Source organism: Giraffa tippelskirchi, chromosome 5, assembly GCF_054371585.1.
Source record: "Giraffa tippelskirchi isolate mGirTip1 chromosome 5, T2T-mGirTip1v1.2.pri, whole genome shotgun sequence".
NCBI classification, from domain to species: Eukaryota; Metazoa; Chordata; class Mammalia; order Artiodactyla; family Giraffidae; genus Giraffa; species Giraffa tippelskirchi.
Genome location: NC_137279.1, coordinates 50,412,363 through 50,432,450, shown reverse-complemented (window position 1 = coordinate 50,432,450; position 20,088 = coordinate 50,412,363). Strand labels below are relative to the sequence as shown.

General features: G+C 36.9%; 1 protein-coding gene across 1 annotated transcript in view; it reads left to right on the top strand.

Moving 5' to 3' along the window:
- The window catches only part of DNAH14 (dynein axonemal heavy chain 14), a 377,211-nt gene that overhangs the window by 297,851 nt on the left and 59,272 nt on the right, over window positions 1–20,088 (top strand). Inside the window, exons 69-72 of the mRNA XM_081491559.1 lie at window positions 2,078–2,322; window positions 7,765–8,186; window positions 8,266–8,464; window positions 17,258–17,494. Of these exons, the coding sequence (XP_081347685.1) occupies window positions 2,078–2,322; window positions 7,765–8,186; window positions 8,266–8,464; window positions 17,258–17,494 (1,103 nt within the window). The remainder of the gene's footprint in view (window positions 1–2,077; window positions 2,323–7,764; window positions 8,187–8,265; window positions 8,465–17,257; window positions 17,495–20,088) is intronic.

The window sequence follows — 20,088 nt, the reverse complement described above, 5'->3', positions numbered from 1 at the left end:
ATTACAACAAAAATACAGTTCCCAAGGGAATAAGACAGTTGTGTTATCAGTTAAGTGCATTCTCTCCTTCAATTCATAATCAAAAGATTATAGTAAGCAAGTAATCAGTAATGAGAATTAGAAGATGATTTTAATGGTCCCTGGCTTCCCTGGTGGCTCAGAGGTTAAAGCGTCTGCCTCCAATGCGGGAGACCTGGGTTCAATCCCTGGGTCGGGAAGATCTCCTGGAGAAGGAAATGGCAACCCACTCCAGTATTCTTGCCTGGAGAATCCCATGGACGGAGGAGCCTGGTGGGCTACAGTCCATGGGGTCTCAAAGAGTCGGACACTACTGAGCGACTTCACCTCACTTTAATGGTCCCTAGCCTGGTGCATTTAACTTCTTTACAGGAACTCTGACAGACTGACTCCTTACCAACTTGTCCTGACTCTTAAACTTGTTGGTCAGTGAATCCTCTAACTTGGGCAGAGCTGCCAAATTCTCACTCCTCACCTAATTCTTACTCCTTAGAATTCTCCCTTTCTAAAAAGCCTCCTTCCTTCTGTTAGTAAAAGATTTTCCAAAGTATGTTTCTCAAAGCATAATTTCCAGGGATTTAGTTGGGGTGGTGGAGAAGGCAATGGCAACCCACTCCAGTACTCTTGCCTGGAAAATCCCTTGGACGGAGGAGCCTGGTGGGTTGCAGTCCGTGGGGTCGCTAAGAGTCGGACACGACTGAGCGGCTTCACTTTCACTTTTCATTTTCATGCATTGGAGAAGGAAATGGCAACCCACTCCAGTGTTCTTGCCTGGAGAATCCCAGGGACAGGGGCACCTGGTTGGTGGCTGTCTATGGGGTTGCACAGAGTCGGACACGACTGATGCAACTTAGCAGCAGCAGCAGCAGTTGGAGTAGGAGTGGGGGGTTACTCGAAAAAGGAATTCTTCATTTTTTTAAAGAGCTGGGTTAAACAAAGTTAAACAAGATTCTTTCCTATAAGGACTTAAAATCTCTTTATTTGTTGAACAAATCCTCTTCAGAAAATAGTGTTCTACAGAATGCACTTCGGAAAAGCACTGTGTTAACACATTCTTTCTCACTGAATACAGTCTGATTGATTAAACAACAGCTTAGAAATACTACTGAAGTAACATCGCCCTGAACTGATAGCCTGGTCCCCATGTTTGAATTCCATGTTTGAAGAGGTGATGGAGGGACTGTTTTAGAGGGCAGATGATGACAGATTCCCTTTCTGTCACTTGTTAGCCATGTGATATTGGCAACTTATTTAACCTCTGTAAGCCTCAATTTCACCCTTTATAAAATATTGTTGTTTAGTTGCTAAATCATGTCTGACTCTTTTGCGACCCTATGGACTGTAACCTGCCATGTTCCTCTGTCCACGGGTTTTCCCACGCAAGAGTACTAGAGTGAGTTGTCATTTCCTCTTCCATGAGATCTTCCCAACCCAGGGATCAAACCTGTGTCTCCTGCATTAGCCAGCGATTCTTTATCACTAGGCCACCAGGGAAGTCTGGTGCAGCCCAAAATACTGGGTTGCTATGAAAACTAAAAATGATCCAGAATCTGAGCACTCTTGAATGCTTCCACTGGTTCCACATAGCTCCAAGCCACCATCACTATCTCTCACATTTTAACCAGTCTCCGAGCTTCCTTCTTGCCCCGTCTTCCCTCTGCACAGGCTATTCTCAAGACAGCAGCTACAGTGGTCCTCTTACAAAACATCATGTCTCTCCTCTTCTCAAATTCCTCCATTGGCTTCTTGCTCACTCAGGGTGAAAACCATAGTCTTTACAGTGATCTAGTAGCAAATCAAAACTCCCATTATGTAGCATTTTTCTTTCCTCTTCCTTATGCTTAGACCAAATATGTACATAATTTATGGTTGTATTTTTAAAGCTCTAGATAATACTTAGTATAAACTGAGAGCCTACTTTGTGTACAAGGCTGAATAAAACTACAAATTAATCTTGTTTAATTCCAGAAGAAATATTTTTTGTTATTAAATAAATTTGTTTCATTTTTTTCTTCTGCATATCCTTTGAATAATAACTGGTGCCTTTCTCACATTTTAGGTTATATGTATCTACAGAAATAGACAACCCCTATTTTCCTCCATTCATTTATAACTTTGTTACTATGATAAACTTCACAGTAACATTCCAAGGTTTTCAAGATCAACTCTTATCTATTGTATTAAGTCATGAAGTTCCTCATTTAGAAAATCAGCGTTTCCAACTCATAGAGAGTATTTCCCTTGATGCTAAGACTCTTGAAGAACTGGAGCAAAAAACATTAAATTTACTGCAGAATGCACAAGGTAAGTTAAGATCTTTAGTGATATTAGTAGACCCTTGCATGTCTTTGTAAATGACAGAATAAAAGTTGAAAGGACTATTCTGAATTGTTACCAAATATGTGCATGCTAAATCACTTCAGTCCTGTCTGATTCTTTGCAACCCTATGGGACCATAGCCTGCCAGGCTCCTCTGTCCATGGGCTTCTCCAGGCAAGAATACTGGAGTGGGTTACCATGCTCACCTCCAGGGGATCTTTCTGACCCAGGGATCAAACTCATGTCTCTTACATCTCCTGCATTAATTAGTAGGCGGGTTCTTTACCACTAGCGCCACCTGGGAGACTCCATAGGAAATTCCAAAGATTTTAGAAGCTCTGTGACAAAAATGGGAATGAAGACCAAAGATATATTTCTTATTATAAATCACAAAATAAAGTATATTTGTTTACTGTGAAACTTTAAATACACATTTATGCCTGGAAAGATCTGACTTTGTTCCTTTTCTATTTTAATTACACCTAAAAGCTGTTTCTTAGTAACACATGACTAAGCTGTTCTTCTATAAATCACAAGACTAGTTACATAGACAAGGTTTCCATATCTGTTTCTCATGCAAAATTGGAATCACAATTGCTAACTTTTTAGGGAGCAAAACCAAAACATTTAGGTATAATGTAAAATACATAAAAAGTGACACAATTGATCTAATGAGATTCAGAAACACAGCCTCTCCTATTTTCTGAAAAATGTCATATTTTGCTATAACCTTTTCATAAATTGGACAAATGATAGTTTTAACAAGACAAAGGAAAACTTCTTTATGATAGCACACATTACTGCACTATATTCTGTTATTATGCCTTTAGCATTTATTCCCGATCAATTGTTTCTCTTTTTAGAGTCTGAGATATTTTTTAAAGGCTATAACTTTTTACAGATAGTACACTTAATAAAAATTGTTCTTGGAAAAAACTCAATAAAAGACCCCTTGATTTTGAACATATTTTTTTTCTCCTTTCCAAGTTTTAGAAAAATAGATTATCCTTACCATCTTTTTGTAAATATTTTATATTTGGTGTGACTCCTCACCCCCTGTGGGGAAAGGTGAGTCAAGGGTAGTGACTATAAGAAGCAGCCCATAGTTTAGATCCAGATGTAACTTAGAATGCTTCACCTGCATCAATAAGAATATGGTTTCCAGATCCTCAAAAGTAATAATCCCATGATTCCTTTCAACGGCCATGTCAAGCTATGTTTAGTTTTGGGTGCCACATTTCAAGAGGGCTTTTCTCAAATTGTGTCCAGAGGTGAGCATCAAGGGGTCTAGAAATTGTATCATCAAAAATATTTCTCATTTTGACACTAGTTTCTCATTTAAATGCTTTCTTTACTGCAATCACCCTCTGTGTTTTTTTCAATCTGACTTTATTGAGGCCTTCAGTGGCTAAGTCAAAGATCTCTCTCAGAAAATGTCACATTGCCCTCGAAAATATGGGGGTTATTTTCAAATATCTTTTGATACTGATTTCTAACACAATTCCACAGTGATAAAAGATCAGACTGTATGATTTCAATACTTTTAGATCATTAATTTTTTACACCTTGTTTTATTTTCCTAGTTTTTATGGCTCCTAGTTTACAGTCTCTGGGAACTTGAATAGAATTTGTATCCTACTGTTGTGTAAAAATCATATAAATCTTAATTATGTTGAATTGGTTCACAGTGCTTTTCAGATCTACTATATTCTTCTACTGCTTTGTATAGTCATTCTATTAATTTTTAAGAGTTTGATATTGAAACTCCAACTAAAAATCTTAATTTATCTACTTAAAAAAATAATTGTAAGATAGATAACCAACAAAGACCTACTGCATAACCCAGAGAACTCTGCTAAATATTCTTTAATAACCTAAATGGGAAAAGAATTTGAAAAAGAATAGATACCTGTATATGTACATCTGAATTTTAGTTGTACACCTGAAACTAACATTGTTAATCAACTATATTCCAATATAAAGTAAAAAAAAAATTTAATTAAAAAAAAAAAAACTTGAGGGAATTTCCTGGTGGTCCAGTGGTTAGGACTTCATTCTTTCACTGCCTAGGGCATGGGTTCAACCTCTGGTTGGGGAAATAAAATCTTGCGAGTCATGTGTCTTGGCTAAGAAAAAAAAAGGAGCACTTGAAACATGGGAATAGCTCTACTATAAAATAGTAGAGTTTAAAATGGGAATATGAAAGTTGTCTTACATATTTGAAAGGGATAGAACTATTATGTGTGTTTCTAAAGCAGTGTTTTTCAAAGGTGAGTAGCACATTCTGTGAGGCCACCATCACCCTAATACCGAAACCTGACAAAGATGCCACAAAAAAGAAGAAAACTACAGGCCAATATCACTGATGAACATAGATGCAAAAATCCTTAACAAAATCCTAGCAAACAGAATCCAACAACATATTAAAAAGATCATACATCATGACAAAGTGGGCTTTATCCCAGGGATGCAAGGATTCTTCAATATCCACAAATCAATCAGTGCAATACACCACATAAACAAATTGAAAAATAAAAACCATATGATTATTTCAATAGATGCAGAGAAAGCCTGTGACAAAATTCAACATCCATTTATGATAAAAACCCTCCAAAAAGCAGGAATAGAAAGAACATACCTCAACATAATAAAAGCTATATATGACAAACCCACAGCAAACATTATCCTCAATGGTGAAAATCTGAAAGCATTTCCCCTAAAGTCAGGAATAAGACAAGGGTGCCCACTCTCACCACTACTACTCAACATAGTTTTGGAAGTTTTGGCCACAGCAATCAGAGCAGAAAAAGAAATAAAAAGAATCCAGATTGGAAAAGAAGTAAAACTCTCACTGTTTGCAGATGACATGATCCTCTACATAGAAAACCCTAAAGACTCCACCAGAAAATTACTAGAGCTAATCAATGAATATAGTAAAGTTGCAGGATATAAAATTAGCACATAGAAATAAATCCCTTGCATTCCTATACACTAACAATGAGAAAACAGAAAGAGAAATTAAGGAAACAATTCCATTCACCATCACAATGAATAGAATAAAATACTTAGGAATATATCTACCTAAAGAAACAAAAGACCTATATATAGAAAACTATAAAACACTGGTGAAAGAAATCAAAGAGGACACAAATAGATGGAGAAATATACCGTGTTCATGGATCGGAAGAATCAATATAGTGAAAATGAGTATACTACCCAAAGCAATCTATAGATTCAATGCAATCCCTATCAAGCTACCAATGATATTTTTCAGAGAACTAGAACAAATAATTCCACGATTTGTATGGAAATACAAAAAACCTCAAAAAGCCAAAGCAATCTTGAGAAAGAAGAATGGAACTGGAGGAATCAACCTGCCTGACTTCAGGCTCTACTACAAAGCCACAGTCATCAAGACAGTATGGTACTGGCACAAGGACAGAAATATAGATCAATGGAACAAAATAGAAAGCCCAGAGATAAACCCACACACCTATGGACACCTTATCTTTGACAAAGGAGGCAAGAATATACAATGGAGAGAAGACAATCTCTTTAACAAGTGGTGCTGGGAAAACTGGTCAACCACTTGTAAAAGAATGAAACTAGAACACTTTCTAACACCATACACAAAAATAAACTTAAAATGGATTAAAGATCTAAATGTAAGACCAGAAACCATAAAACTCCTAGAGGAAAACATAGGCAAAACACTCTCCGACATAAACCACAACAGGATTCTCTATGACCCACCTCCCAGAATATAGGAAACAAAAGCAAAAATAAACAAATGGGACCTAATTAAAATTAAAAGCTTTTGCACAACAAAGGAAACTATAAGCAAGGTGAAAAGACAGCCTTCAGAATGGGAGAAAATAATAGCAAATGAAGCAACGGACAAACAATTAATCTAAAAAATATACAAGCAACTCCTGCAGCTCGATTCCAGAAAAATAAACGATCCAATCAAAAAGTGGGCCAAAGAACTAAACAGACACTTCTCCAAAGAAGACATACAGATGGCTAACAAACACATGAAAAGATGCTCAACATCACTCATTATCAGAGAAATGCAAATCAATACCACAATGAGGTACCATTTCACACCAGTCAGAATGGCTGCTATCCAAAAGTCTATAAGCAATACATGCTGGAGAGGGTGTGGAGAAAAGGGAACCCTCTTACACTGTCGGTGGGAATGCAAACTAGTACAGCCACTATGGAGAACAGTGTGTAGATTCCTCAAAAAACTGGAAATAGAACTGCCATATGACCCAGCAATCCCACTGCTGGGCATACACAGTGAGGAAACCAGAATTGAAAGAGACACGTGTACCCCAATGTTCATCGCAGCACTGTTTATAATAGCCAGGACATGGAAGCAGCCTAGATGTCCATCAGCAGACGAATGGATAAGGAAGCTGTGGTACATATACACAATGGAATATTACTCAGCCATTAAAAAGAATACATTCGAATCGATTCTAATGAGGTGGATGAAACTGGAGCCTGTTATACAGAGTGAAGTAAGCCAGAAAGAAAAACACTAATACAGTATACTAACACATATATATGGTATTTAGTTAATCGGTAAAGATAATCCTGTATGCGAGACATCAAAAGAGACACAGATAAATAGAACAGTATTATGGACTCTATGGGAGAGGGTGAGGGTGGGAGGATATGGGAGAATGGCACTGAAGCGTGTAAATTATCATATGTGAAATGAATAGCCAGCCCAGGTTCGATGCATGATACAGGGTGCTCGGGGCTGGTGCACCGGGATGACCCAGAGGGATGGGATGGAGAGGGAGGTGGGAGGGCGGTTCTGGAAGGGGAAAACATGATGTACACCCATGGTGGATTCATGCCAATGTATGGCAAAACAAATACAATATTGTAAAGTTAAAAAATAGATAAATAAACTAATTAAAAAAAATAAATAAAGGTGAGTAGCAACCCATTAGTGGAATGAAAAATCACTTTTATTGATCATTATCAACCTTGTTTAATAAAATAGAACACAATGGAAAATACCAGAGTACATCACATAAAATAATGGTGCTGTTGTTATTTTCTGAAAATTTTATTTTCATTTTCTGTGTGTATAGAGGATCAAGTGGAAATGCGTTCCTTATGATGAAATGGCTATTTATTATGTGCCTATAATAAAAACAAAATCCTCAAACATTAAAGTAGTATAAAGAAAAGACTAGAGGATGGGCAGAGGCAGGCATATGTACTATTAATCAAATTTTTTAGAAACATGGCTATCTTCATTTAAGACAAGTCCATGTCCAAAATAAAACCTACAAAAGGCCAATAGTAAAACTCCTAGATAAAGAGTACAGAATGAGGAAATTGCCATGAGGAAATAATTATTCAATATTCCAATGGTTTTTATTTAAATTCATTTTTTGTCTTTAGGATTTGTATTAGATGATGAGGAGATTGTAGACATCTTAAGAAAATCCAAGATGACTTCAAATGAAATTTCAAAGCGAATCAAAGCAACAAGAAAAGCAGAAAGTGAAATTGAAGAAACACGTAAATTGTATCTCCCCATTGCTACTTGGGGTGCCCTGCTCTACTTCCTAGTGTCTAATCTTGCACAGATTGATTACATGTACCAGTTCTCCCTAGACTGGTTTCGTCAAATTTTTGTTTCATCAGTAGTTTCCAAAAGCAAAGAACAGGACGAACACAGTCTGAAAAGGGAGAGAATGTTTCTGAAAAAAGTTCATGAAATCACAAATCTCTCAAAAGAGCCTAAATTGAAAAGTGATAAAAGAACCTTAGATAGACATCTTAAAAATTCAATAGATACATTGACAAGAAACATTTTTAAGGTGAGACATTCTCAAAGGTGAATTTTACATATTTATTTGACCCAGCTAGGTTAGCCTAACAGTTATGCTTTCTTTATAGGTGGTCTCTTCAGCTCTGTTTTATCAACATAAACTTTGCTTCTCCTTTGGGCTTTGCACTACAATCATGCAAAATAATGCTAATGGAAATTTAATGCAGGATGACATTGGATCCCTACCAGAGGAAGAATGGAACATCTTCTTAAATTCTAGCATGCTAGCAAATATTAAAGGTGTAATGCCCCAGCTTCAACTCAACAGTAAGTAAAAGTAATTGCTCTAGATGTACTAAAAATCCATTAAACACATTTCCTGAAAAGTACTAAAAGATTTCTAAGGTGCTCCAAGTCAGTGCTTCTACACTGATGAAACTAAAAGCAGTTTGAAGTCAAGTACAATATCTAATTCATCACTATCCTCTATACTGTTGAGCATATCAGGTGAAAGTGAAAGTGTTAGTCGCTTAGTCATGTCCAACTCTGCGACACGTGTACTGTAGCCTGCTAGGCTCCTCTGTCCCTGGGATTTCCCAGACAAGAATACTAGAGTGGGTAGGCATTCTCTTCTCCAGGGTATCTTCCCGACTCAGGGATCAAACCTGGGTCTCCTTCATTAAAGGCAATTCTTTACCATCTGAGTCACCAGGGAAGCCTATAACTGATACTCAATTTTTGAATGAATAAATAAGTGACAATTGCTAGGTTATTACAATTCTAATCTATAAAGCAGAATACCTAATGCTTGTCAATAGGGACACACACACACACACAAACACATATCCTTTGATTAAATACCATCAAAAGGTGAATTTCACCCTCCCAACTATAGTTGCCCTCAGTTTCTTATGGAAATTCCCTGAAAATTTGAACCACAAAAATCATGCTTATCAAAATACTTAAGTACTGGATGTTTGCAGATGCTCCACTGTTGTATATTTTTAATATGTTTATTTTTTAAATTATGGTAAAAATATACATAACATAGAATTTACCATCTTAGCCATTTTAAGTGTACAGTTCAGTAACATTAAGTACATTCATATTATTGTGCTCTGTTGTAATTTTAAGTTGTTGTTGTTTAGTTGCTAGTTGTGTCTGACTCTTCATGACATCATGGACTGTAGCATGCCAGACCTCCCTGTCCCATCTGCTGGAGTTTGCCCAAGTTCATGTCCGTTGCATTGGTGACACCTCCAGCCATCTCATCCTCTGTTGCCCTCTTCTCCTTCTGCCTTCAATCTTTCCTAGCATCAGGGTCTTTCTCCAATGAGTATTCAGGGTTAATTTCTTTAATATTGGCTGGTTTCATCTCCTTGCTGTCCAAGGAACTCCCAAGAATCTTCTCCAGCACCACAGTCCGAAAGCGTCATTTCTTCAGTGCTCTGCCTTCTTTATGGTCCAGCTCTCACAACAGCTCTCATGACTACTGGAAAGACCATAGCCTTGACTATACAGACCTTTGTCAGCAAACTGATGTCTTTGCTTTTTAACACACTAAGTTTCTCATAGCTTTTCTGCCAAGAAGGAATTGTCTTGTAATTTCATGGCTGTAATCACCATCCACAGTGATTTTAGAGCCCAAGAAGAGGAAATCTGTCACTGCTTCCACATTTTCCCCTTCTGTCTGCTGTGAAGTGATGCCATGATTTTAGTTTTTTTAATATTTAGTTTTTAGCCAGCTTTTTCACTCTCCTCCTTCACCCTCATCAAGAGGTTCTGTAGCTCCTCTTTGCTTTCTGCCATTTTGAGTGATATCATCTGCATATCTGTGGTTGTTGATTCTTCTCGTGGCAATCTTGATTCCAGCTTGTAATTCATGCAGCCCAGCGTTTCTCATGATGTGCTCTGCATATAAACAAGGTGACAATAAACAGCCTTGTTGTACTCCTTTCTCAGTCCTGAACCAGTCAGTTGTTTCACACAGAGTTCTAACTGTTGCTTCTTGACCAGCATATAGGTTTCTCAGTAGACAGGTAAGATGTTCTGGTATTCCCATCTCTCTAAGTTGCAACACATTAAATTTAAAGGAAACTGACATTCTCCCTGAGGAGGAAAAAGTGGTGATCTGTCAATTGTTTTGAGACTATTAGCAGAAACTAGAAGTCAGAATGAAAATATGAAAACAGTTGCCATGGAAGATACCAGGCATTTGGATAGTTTTATTTTTTCTTTGCTTTTATAGTGCCAAAAGCTGCTGCTGCTGCTGTTAAGTCGCTTCAGTCGTGTCCGACTCTGTGTGACCCCATAGATGGAAGCCCACCAGGCTTCCCTGTCCCTGGGATTCTCCAGGCAAGAATACTGGAGTGGGCTGCCATTTCCCTCTCCAATGCATGCTAAGTCACTTCAGTTGTGTCTGACTCTGTGCGACCCCTTGGGCAGCAGCCCACCAGGCTCCTCTGTCCACAGGATTCTCCTGGCACACAGTAAATGTTTGCTAAATGACTCTTGAATCAGTGAATGTTCTTTTGAATTTATTAAGATTCTTTTTCGGAGAAGGCAATGGCACCCCACTCCAGTACTCTTGCCTGGAAAATCCCACGGACGGAGGAGCCTGGTAGGCTGCAGTCCATGGGGTAGCGAAGAGTCGGACACGACTGAGCGACTTCACTTTCACTTTTCACTTTCATGTATTGGAGAAGCAAATGGCAACCCACTCCAGTGTTCTTGCCTGGAGAATCCCATGGATGAGGGAGCCTGGTGGGCTGCCATCTATGGGGTCGCACAGAGTCAGACACAACTGAAGCGACTTAGCAGCAGCAGCACCAGAGGTACCCTCTAGGTACTCCCTGCTTCTCTGCTGTGGGAATTTGGTCCTAAAAACATGGCTGTGCTGTCACGGGGTCCTTCTGGATCATGCTGGTCCCATCAACTCAAGACTGGTTGCTCCTCCTCAAAACCAGGATGAAAAAGTTCTGAGATCCATGGATGAGAAGAAATGTGATTGTGTGATCTGAAATAAACCACTTTATTTCAGGTTTTGAATAAAATCTTTCAAAGGCGAAAAGGAAAACATATGTCAATTCACTTAACCAGTATCTAATTTTTCTCCTGATCAAATTATATAATTTTAGTATCTGATGAAGTTTATCTTTCATTGCCATTTTGCTCTTTGTATTAGGAAGCTGAGTCATGAAAAATGTGTTTCAAAACTGTAAATAAATGGAAGCTGCTTTAAAAAAAAAAAGATTCTTTTGCTTGAAAAAAAACAGACAACAATAATTCGATGGCTTTAAAAATTAGAAATATATAGAACAGGTATCTCAGAAAAATCCAAGGAAATGTGAACAGCCAGGCATCGATATGAAAATAACTACAGCCTACTGTTAACATAACTCAACTTCTAACAGTTCTCAGACTCTGCACCTCACAATTCTAGACACCATATTTACAAGAGGGTGAATCTGAGTGTCATAACCTCGTTCAGAAGTTCATTGCTCAACTACTCCCGTAAGACCAAGAGACAAGATGATGCAGGAGAACAGGTGGCCAAAAATTCAGTAGCAGCAACCAATCTAAGAGGCGTCTACAGTAGTTGCAATCACTAAAACATTCTCAGTATACTTGAAGAAATAACAATATCATATCACCATGCTATACACCTGAAACTCATATAATATTGCATGCCAGTTATATTTTAATTAGTTAAAATTATTTTTAACTCTCAAGAAAAAACAAAGATACTTAATAGCTTCCACTTTAATTATGTAAGCAATGTGTATTGATTATAAAAGCCATTATAACCTACACATACAGAAAAGAAGTAAATAAATTCTACCATCCAGAGAGACAACTACTATTAATATTACTATGTTTTATCCTTTCACTTTTTCTTCCACATATATATTCTTTTTATCTATTCATATTCGTATATGTTCATTTTTTAAAATATAGTTGACATACAGTGTTACCTTAGTTTCAGGTGTACTACATAATATTTTGACATTTGCATACATTGTGATTTAATCATAATCACAACAAGTCTAGTAACCATCTGTCTCCATACAAAGTTATTTAAATATAATAGCCATATTCTTTATGCTGTATATTACACCCTCATGATTATTTATTGTATAACTGAAGGTTTGTACTTCTTAAACCCCTTCATCTATTTTGTCGACCCACACCACCTTCTGGAAGCCACCCATTTGTTCTCAATATCTACAAGTTTGCTTTTGTTTTGCTTTGTTTGGTTTGTTTCTTAGATTTCACAAACAATCTAGATTTAGATTCCTCATTCAGTATTTCTCTTTCTCTGTCTGACTTGTTTTACTTACAATAATACCCTCTAGGTCCATCCATGTTGTTGCAAAAGGGAAGATTTCATTTTTTTATGTCTGGGTAATATTCTATTGTATATGTATACCACATCTTCTTTATTCATTTGTATATCAATGGAACTTGGGATGCTTTCATATCTTTGCTATTGTAAATCAAGCTGCAATGAACATTGGAGAGCACACATCTTTTCAAGTTAATGTTTTTATTTTCTTTGGGCAAATGCCCAGAAGCAAAATTGCTATATCATGTGGTAATTTTATTTTTAACTTTTTGAGGAAACTTCATAACTTTTTCTATAGTATGTGCACCAATTTACAATCCTCTCTTGTTCCTTCAGTTGAAAGTAGTTCCTCTGCTTTTCATTTTACTTAACTTTCTCTGCTTCTATAAAGTTAGGTGAAACTGTTATAAAGAAGCAGAGAAAGTTATTGTAAAAGGTACCGTTACCTATTATGGTCTCAAACAAGTGTTCTTATGTGAGTGTCCCTCTGCATACTGTGTGTGCCCCATACCTTTGGAGGAGGGCTGGATTTGATGTGGATTCCAGTCACATTTTTCCTCAAGGTGTGTTGGCAGTTATCACCTTGGTAGGAAGTGTGGCTCAAAATAAAGGAGCTAAAGCCTGCACAGAGTGTGAGGGGGACTTCCTATCTACTCAGTGTCCATCACCATGGGAGTCTGCTTCCAAGGTGCTAGACCAGAAGCCCTGAGGGTTGAATTCTAGCCGGTTCTGTTCCCTTTAAGTGTATGTTTTTCCTCCTTCCCCCCATTGGGATCCTTGCCCCAAAGAATAAGAGTGCTGAAGCTAGGGATGCTCACGTGCTTACAGAAGTCTTATGGATGTCTTCAGGACCCCTCAGACACAGCCCACAGTTGCATCTTTTCCCTGGTCATGACCAGCCCAGATCTAGTGTTGTGCTATGTCACAGAATGAATGGGTCTGAAGCACTCACTTGGCTTGGACTGCAGTGAACAGTGAGGTGGTCACACAAACCTAGCAGCTGTGCTGCCATCCACGGTCTGGGCTGCCACTTGAGTAAGTACCAACAATGGCCACTGCCGCTCACCTAGGCTATGCCCCAGGCCCCCAAGTCACCTCTGCATCCCTACGTAGAGTCTTTCCATAGCTGCTGGCAGGCTTGAATTCAGTGCCATGCTCTGGCATGGAATGAGCAGATCTGGACATTCACTTGGTTCGGGTAGGGGAGCATGGTGAGGTCTGGGGGCAAGCCAGCATCCACATACTCTTTGCAAGTGGAGTCCAGCCTTCTCAAGCCTTTCTAGCTGTCCATATGTTCTCTATTCAGCTAAGGGACTTGTCTCCTACACACAGGACCCCAGGACTATGTGTAGCCATTCTGTGGGTTGACTGACTCACACACCAGGCAAGTGTCCTTCAAAAAGAAGGGAAAAGTTAAGACTTTCACAGAAAAAAACAGGAGTTGAGAGAAATAATTGCCTACTCAGTATAAATGCTAAAGGAAGTCCTTCAAGTTTAAACAAAAGGATAATAGAGAGCAACATAAAGCCATATGAAAATAGTTGATTCTATAGTAAAGGTAAATAGATTTAAAAATATAGAAACCTGTACTATTGTAATTTGGACGCATAGAATTTAAATGACAAAAAGCATTTTGAAAACTATATATATGGGATTTCCCTAGTGGTCCAGTGGTTCAGAGTCTGCCTTGCAATGCAGGAATCACAGGTTCAATCCCTGGTCAAGGAACTAAGATCCCACATGTCACGAAGCTACTGAGCCTGTGTGTCACAGCTAGAGAGCATATGCTGCAACGAAAGATCCCACATGACACAACAAAGGTCCCACATGCCACGACTAAGACCCGACACAGCCAAACAAACAAATAAATAAAAAACAAAACAAACCCTATAAATCTATGTTAACAGGTATATAATATATAAAAATGTGGCTTGTGATATCAGTTAAATAAAATGTTGGGGGTAGCTATTAAGAAGAAAGTTTTTGCATGCAGTTGAAACTGTTTTTCTCAGTTGAAAATACAATGCTATAATTTTAAGATGTTTTATGTATTTGCAATGGTAACCGCCATGGTTAATTTTGTGTATCAGTTTGGCTGGGCTAAGAAATAGTCAGATAGCTGATGAAACATTCTTTCTTTTTTTAAAAATGTATTTATTTATTTATTTTTGCCTGTGCTGGGTCTTCATTGCTGTGTGCGAGTTTTCTCTAGTTGCAGCAAGTGGGAGCTATTCTTCATTGCAATGCTCAGACTTCTCATTGCATTGGCTTCTCTTGTTGCAGAGCATGAGCTCTAGGGTGTATGGGCTTCAGTAGTTGTGACACACAGGCTTGCAGTTACAGCTTGCAGACTCTTGAGTGTGGGCTCAGTAGATGTGTTGTGATGCACAGGCTTAGTTGCCCCTTGGCATTTGGAATCTTCCAAGACCAGGGATCAAACCCATGTCCCCTGCATTGGCAGGTGGATTCTTAACCACTGGATCACCAGGCATGTCCCTGATAAAACATTATTTCTGAGTATGTCTGTGAACAGATCCCAAATGTCTCACGGCCAAAAAACCAAGTGTAAAAACAGAAGCAATGTTGTATCAAATTCAATAAAGACTAAAAATGGTCCACAGCAAAAAAAAAAAAATCTTAACAAAAATAACATTAAAAGGAATAAAATACTTAGGAATAAACTTAACCAGGGGAGGTGAAAGACTTGTACAAAACATTACTGAAAGAAATTAAAGAAGACACAAATAAATGGAAAGACATCACATGGTCATGGATTGGGAGACTTAGTATTGTTAAGAGAACCATACTAACCAAAATCAATCTACAGATTTAATGCAATCTCTATCAAAATCTCAATGCCATTTTTTAAGGAAACAGAAAATTTCTTCCTAAATTTCATATGAAATTTCAAGTGACTCCAAATAGCCAAAACAATTTTGAAAAAGAGGAAGAAAGTTGGAGGTATCATGTTTCCTGATTTCAAACTATATTATAAAGCTACAGTAATCAAAACAGTCTATTGCTGGCATAAAGATAGACAAATAGACCAAAAGAACAAAATAGAGAGCATATAAATTAACCCTTGTGCATAGGAACAAATGATCTTCAACAAAGTTATGAAGACCACTCAATAGATAAAGAACAGTCTCTTCAACAAATGGTGTTGGATTGTTAATCAGCTATACCCAAATACAAAATAAAAAGTTTAAAATTTGTAAGAAAAAAAATGGTGTTGGCAAAACTGAGCATTTATATGCAAAAGAATGAAATTAGACTCATATCAAATATAAAAATCAACTCAAAATGGATTTAGGACCTAGACATAAGAACTAAAACTATAAAATTCCTAGAAAGCTTAGGGGAAAAATCTTTATAACATTGGACTTGGCAATGATTTTTTGAATTTAACACTGAAACACAGGCAACAAAAACAAAAATAGATGAATCAAAATTATATCAAATATATCTACATCAAAATTATCACATATCAAATTGATAATAAAATTAAAAACTTTTGTTCATCAAAGGACACAGTCAACAGAGTGAAAAGGCAGTCTAAGAAATAAAATAAAATATTTCAAATCTTATGTCTGATAAGGACTTAATATTTACATGGGATATATAAAGAACTCCTACAACTCAACAACAAAAAATCAAATAACCCAGTTTTTAAATACTTGAGTAAACATTTGTCCAAAGATTAAATACAAATGAACAACAAACATATGAAAAGATGCTCAACGACACTAATCATCAGAAAATGCAAAGCAAATCTACAATAAGATATCATCTCACACCCATTTCTTTTTAAAAAAAGAAAATAATAACTTCTGACAAGGATGTAAAAAAAAAATGGAAACCTGTTGGTGGGATTGTAAAATGGTGCAGATTTGGAAAATGGAAAACAGTATAGAGTTTCCTCAATAAAACCTGAAAATAGAATTATCATATGACCCATCAATCCTATGTCTGGTTATATATCTAAAAGAATTGAAAGCAGAGTCTCAGAGAGATATTTGCATATAGTGTTCATAGCAGCACTATTCACAATATCCAATAGGTAGAAACAACCCATGGAAAAGGAAATGGCAACCCACTCCAGTGTTCTTGCCTGGAGAATCCCAGGGACGGGGGAACCTGGTGGGCTGCCGTCTATGGGGTTGCACAGAGTCGGACACGACTGAAGTGACTTAGCAGCAGAAGCAACCCAAGTGTACACTGGTGACTGGGTAAAGAAAATGTAGTATATACATAGAATGGAGTATTATTCAGTCAAAAAACGGAAATCCTATCACATAGTACAACATGGCTGAGACTTGATGATGTTATGCTAAGTGAAATAAGCAAGTCACCAAAAGACACCTACTGTATGATTTGTCAAATACAAATCAAAGACAAATACTTATGTAAAGTATGTAAAGAAGTCAAATTCATAGAAACAAAAATAGAATGGGTGGTTACCAGGAGCTAGGAGGTAGTGAAATGGGAAAATGGGTACAGAGCTTCAGACTTGCAGAAAGTTTTGAAGATCTGTTTCACCACAACATGAATTATACTTAACACTACTGAACTGTACACTTAAATTTTGTAAATTTTGTAAATTTTGTGTTATGTGTTTTATCATAATTTAAAAATTACATTTTATGTAATTAATTGTTATATAAGATGGCTTTTTCCTCAACAAAAAATATTTATTAAGCATATACTTTGTAATGAGTAACTAAAGGTAAAGGATACATCTCTTCTTATGTGATCACTTTTCATTTTTTTGTTAGGCATATATGAAACCTGTAAAAATCAACATCTTCAGTGGGTGTCAGAATCCAGGTGGAAGCAGTGTCTTTATATCAGCAATGAGCTAGAGCCTTTTTCTCTTCTATGTAAATCCCTGTTATCAAATGTGTCACAATGGAATGCTTTTAAAAACAGTAAGGCTGTATATTTGCTGATGAGCACAGCTTTCTCTTCAGAAAATGCTTCCTTGGAGGAAAGTGAAAAATCACCAGAGATAGGTAAGAAAGTATTCCGTGTCTTAATCTAACTTTATTACATATATGTGTATATAGATTATCAATTTATCAATGTAGTTCAATATCTTATGTAAATATTAAAGGGAGAAACATAACTGTATAATAAGCACTTGTTATTTAATGTAATTCTCATTCCGCATTTTTCTCCGTTTTGCTTTGCTTCCAGATTTTTGCCGCAAATATATAATTATGTTATGCAAAACATGAACAGCCTTAGATATATTTCCTTTACTTTTATTTCTCTGGGATAGCCAGAAATGGAATTGTTGGGTCAAAAGTATACTGTTTTTATATTAATAGTTGCTTCCAAGTTGCCTTCCTTGAAAGTCCATAATAACTTACATTTCCACCAGCGATATATGAGTGCTCCTTTTCAAAGAAGAGTATTGATTCTTTTTAACTTTTATCAATCTGAAAAGTTTAAAGTCTTTAAATTTATCTGACTACTATCAAGTTTAAGTACTTTTTCAGATGTTTGTTTACCATTTGAATTTGCTTATTTACATACTTTGCCCATATTCTACTCCATTGTTGATCTCTTTTTTGTCCATTTGTAAGAATCCTATTAGTGTAATGTTGTTGTTCAGTGGCTAAGTCGTATCCAAATCATTGCGACCCTGTGGACTGCAGCACACCAGGCTTCCCTGTCCTTCACCATATCCCGGAGTTTGCTCAAACTCATGACCATTGAGTCAGTGGTGCCATCCAACCATCTCATCTTCTGAAGCCTCCTTCTCCTCCTGCCCTCAATCTTTCCCAGTTTCAGGATCTTTTCCAATGAGTCAGCTCTTTGGACCAAAGTATTGGAGTTTCAGCTTCAGCATCAGTCCTTCCAGTCAGGGTTGATTTCCTTTAGGATTGACTGGTTTGATCTCCTTGCAGTCCAAGGGACTCTCCAGAGTCTTTTCCAGCACCACAGTTCAAAAGCATCAGTTCTTTGGCACCCGGCCTTCTTTATGATCCAGCTGTCACATTTGTATATGACTACTGGGAAAACCATAGCTTTGACAATACAAACATTTGTTGACAAAGTGATATGTCTCTGCTTTTTAATACGCTGTCTAGGTTGGTCATAGCTTTTCTTACAAGGAGCAAGCGTCTTTTCATTTCATGGCTGCAGTCACTGTCTGTAGTGATTTTGGAGCCCAAGAAAATAAAATCTGTCACTGTTTCCACATTTTTCCCTTTGATTTGCCATGAAGTGATGGGACTGGATGCTGTGATCTTAATTTTTTGAATGTTGAGATTTAAGCCAGCTTTTTTACTCTCCTCTTTCACCCTCTTCAAGAGGCTCTTTAGTTCCTCTTCACTTTCTGCCATTAGAGTGATATCATCTACATATTTGAGGTTGTTCATCTTTCTTCTGGTAATCTTGATTCCAACTTGTGATTCATCCAGCCTGACATTTCGCGTGATGTACTCTGCATGGAAGTTAAATAAGCACAATGACAATATATAGTCTTGTTGTCCTCCTTTCTGAATTTTGAACCAGTCAGTTGTTCCATGTCCAGTTCTAACCGTTGTTTCTTGACCTGCATACAGATTTCTCAGGAAACAGGTAAAGTGGTTTGGTAGTCCCGTCTCTTGAAGAATTTTCCACAGTTTGTTGTGATCCACACAGTCAAAGTCTTTAGTGTAGTCAATGAAGCAATAGATGTTTTTCTGGAATCCCCTTGCTTTTTCTATGATCCAATGGATGTTGGCAATTTGACCTCTGGTTCCTCTGCCTTTTCTAAATCCAGCTTGTACATCTGGAAGTTCTCAGTTCATGTAGTGTTAAAGCCTAACTTGAAGGATTTTGAGCATTGCCTTGCTAGCATGTGAAATGAGTGCAGTTATACAGTAATACAATTATTTACTTATAATTAATTAGCATAACATGGTATTAATTTTTGTCTTGTTAAAAATATTAAACAGCTCATTCAAATATTTTTCAAAATCTGTCATTGCTTATTGGATTTGTCTATAATAGCTATAACATACAAATGTTTAAATGTTTGTATAGTTAATTATGTCTGTCTTTTCTTTTATAATTATTTCATTTCCAGTTCTGATTAAGAGGTTTTCCTCTTCCCCTAAACTTTTCTCTCAGGTTCATTATTGTTTTATTTTGTTGCATTTTTCTCTAATCTATCTTGGATTCATTATTTATTATGCTGTAAGACAAGAGTCAATATCTTTCATTTAAAGGCACTCTTTACTGACTTTTTGTTAAGTGAAGATCTTTTATTTTGCAAGTAACCCCAAGTTTATCCATTTTTAACTAGATGTTCGTGTATTGTGGACTTTTTAAGATCAACAGAATATATCTTATCTATTTAAAAAAGCTATTTCTCTTATCTAAGTTGTATTTAAAGTTAGACTTTGGGGAAATAATGTAGAAATAAAACATTGGTAGAAATGATAGCTGTATATGGAATAGACAGAAATGAAAACTAGAAGTTTTCCCACCTTGCAAGAAAGTGTGATCCTTTGGTGACTCTATCAAGGGTAAGTGTGACTCTCTATCAAAGGTAAGAGGGGTCAAAGTTTTTAAATATATTTGTATAATATTCAGTTTTTCAAAAATTTGAAAT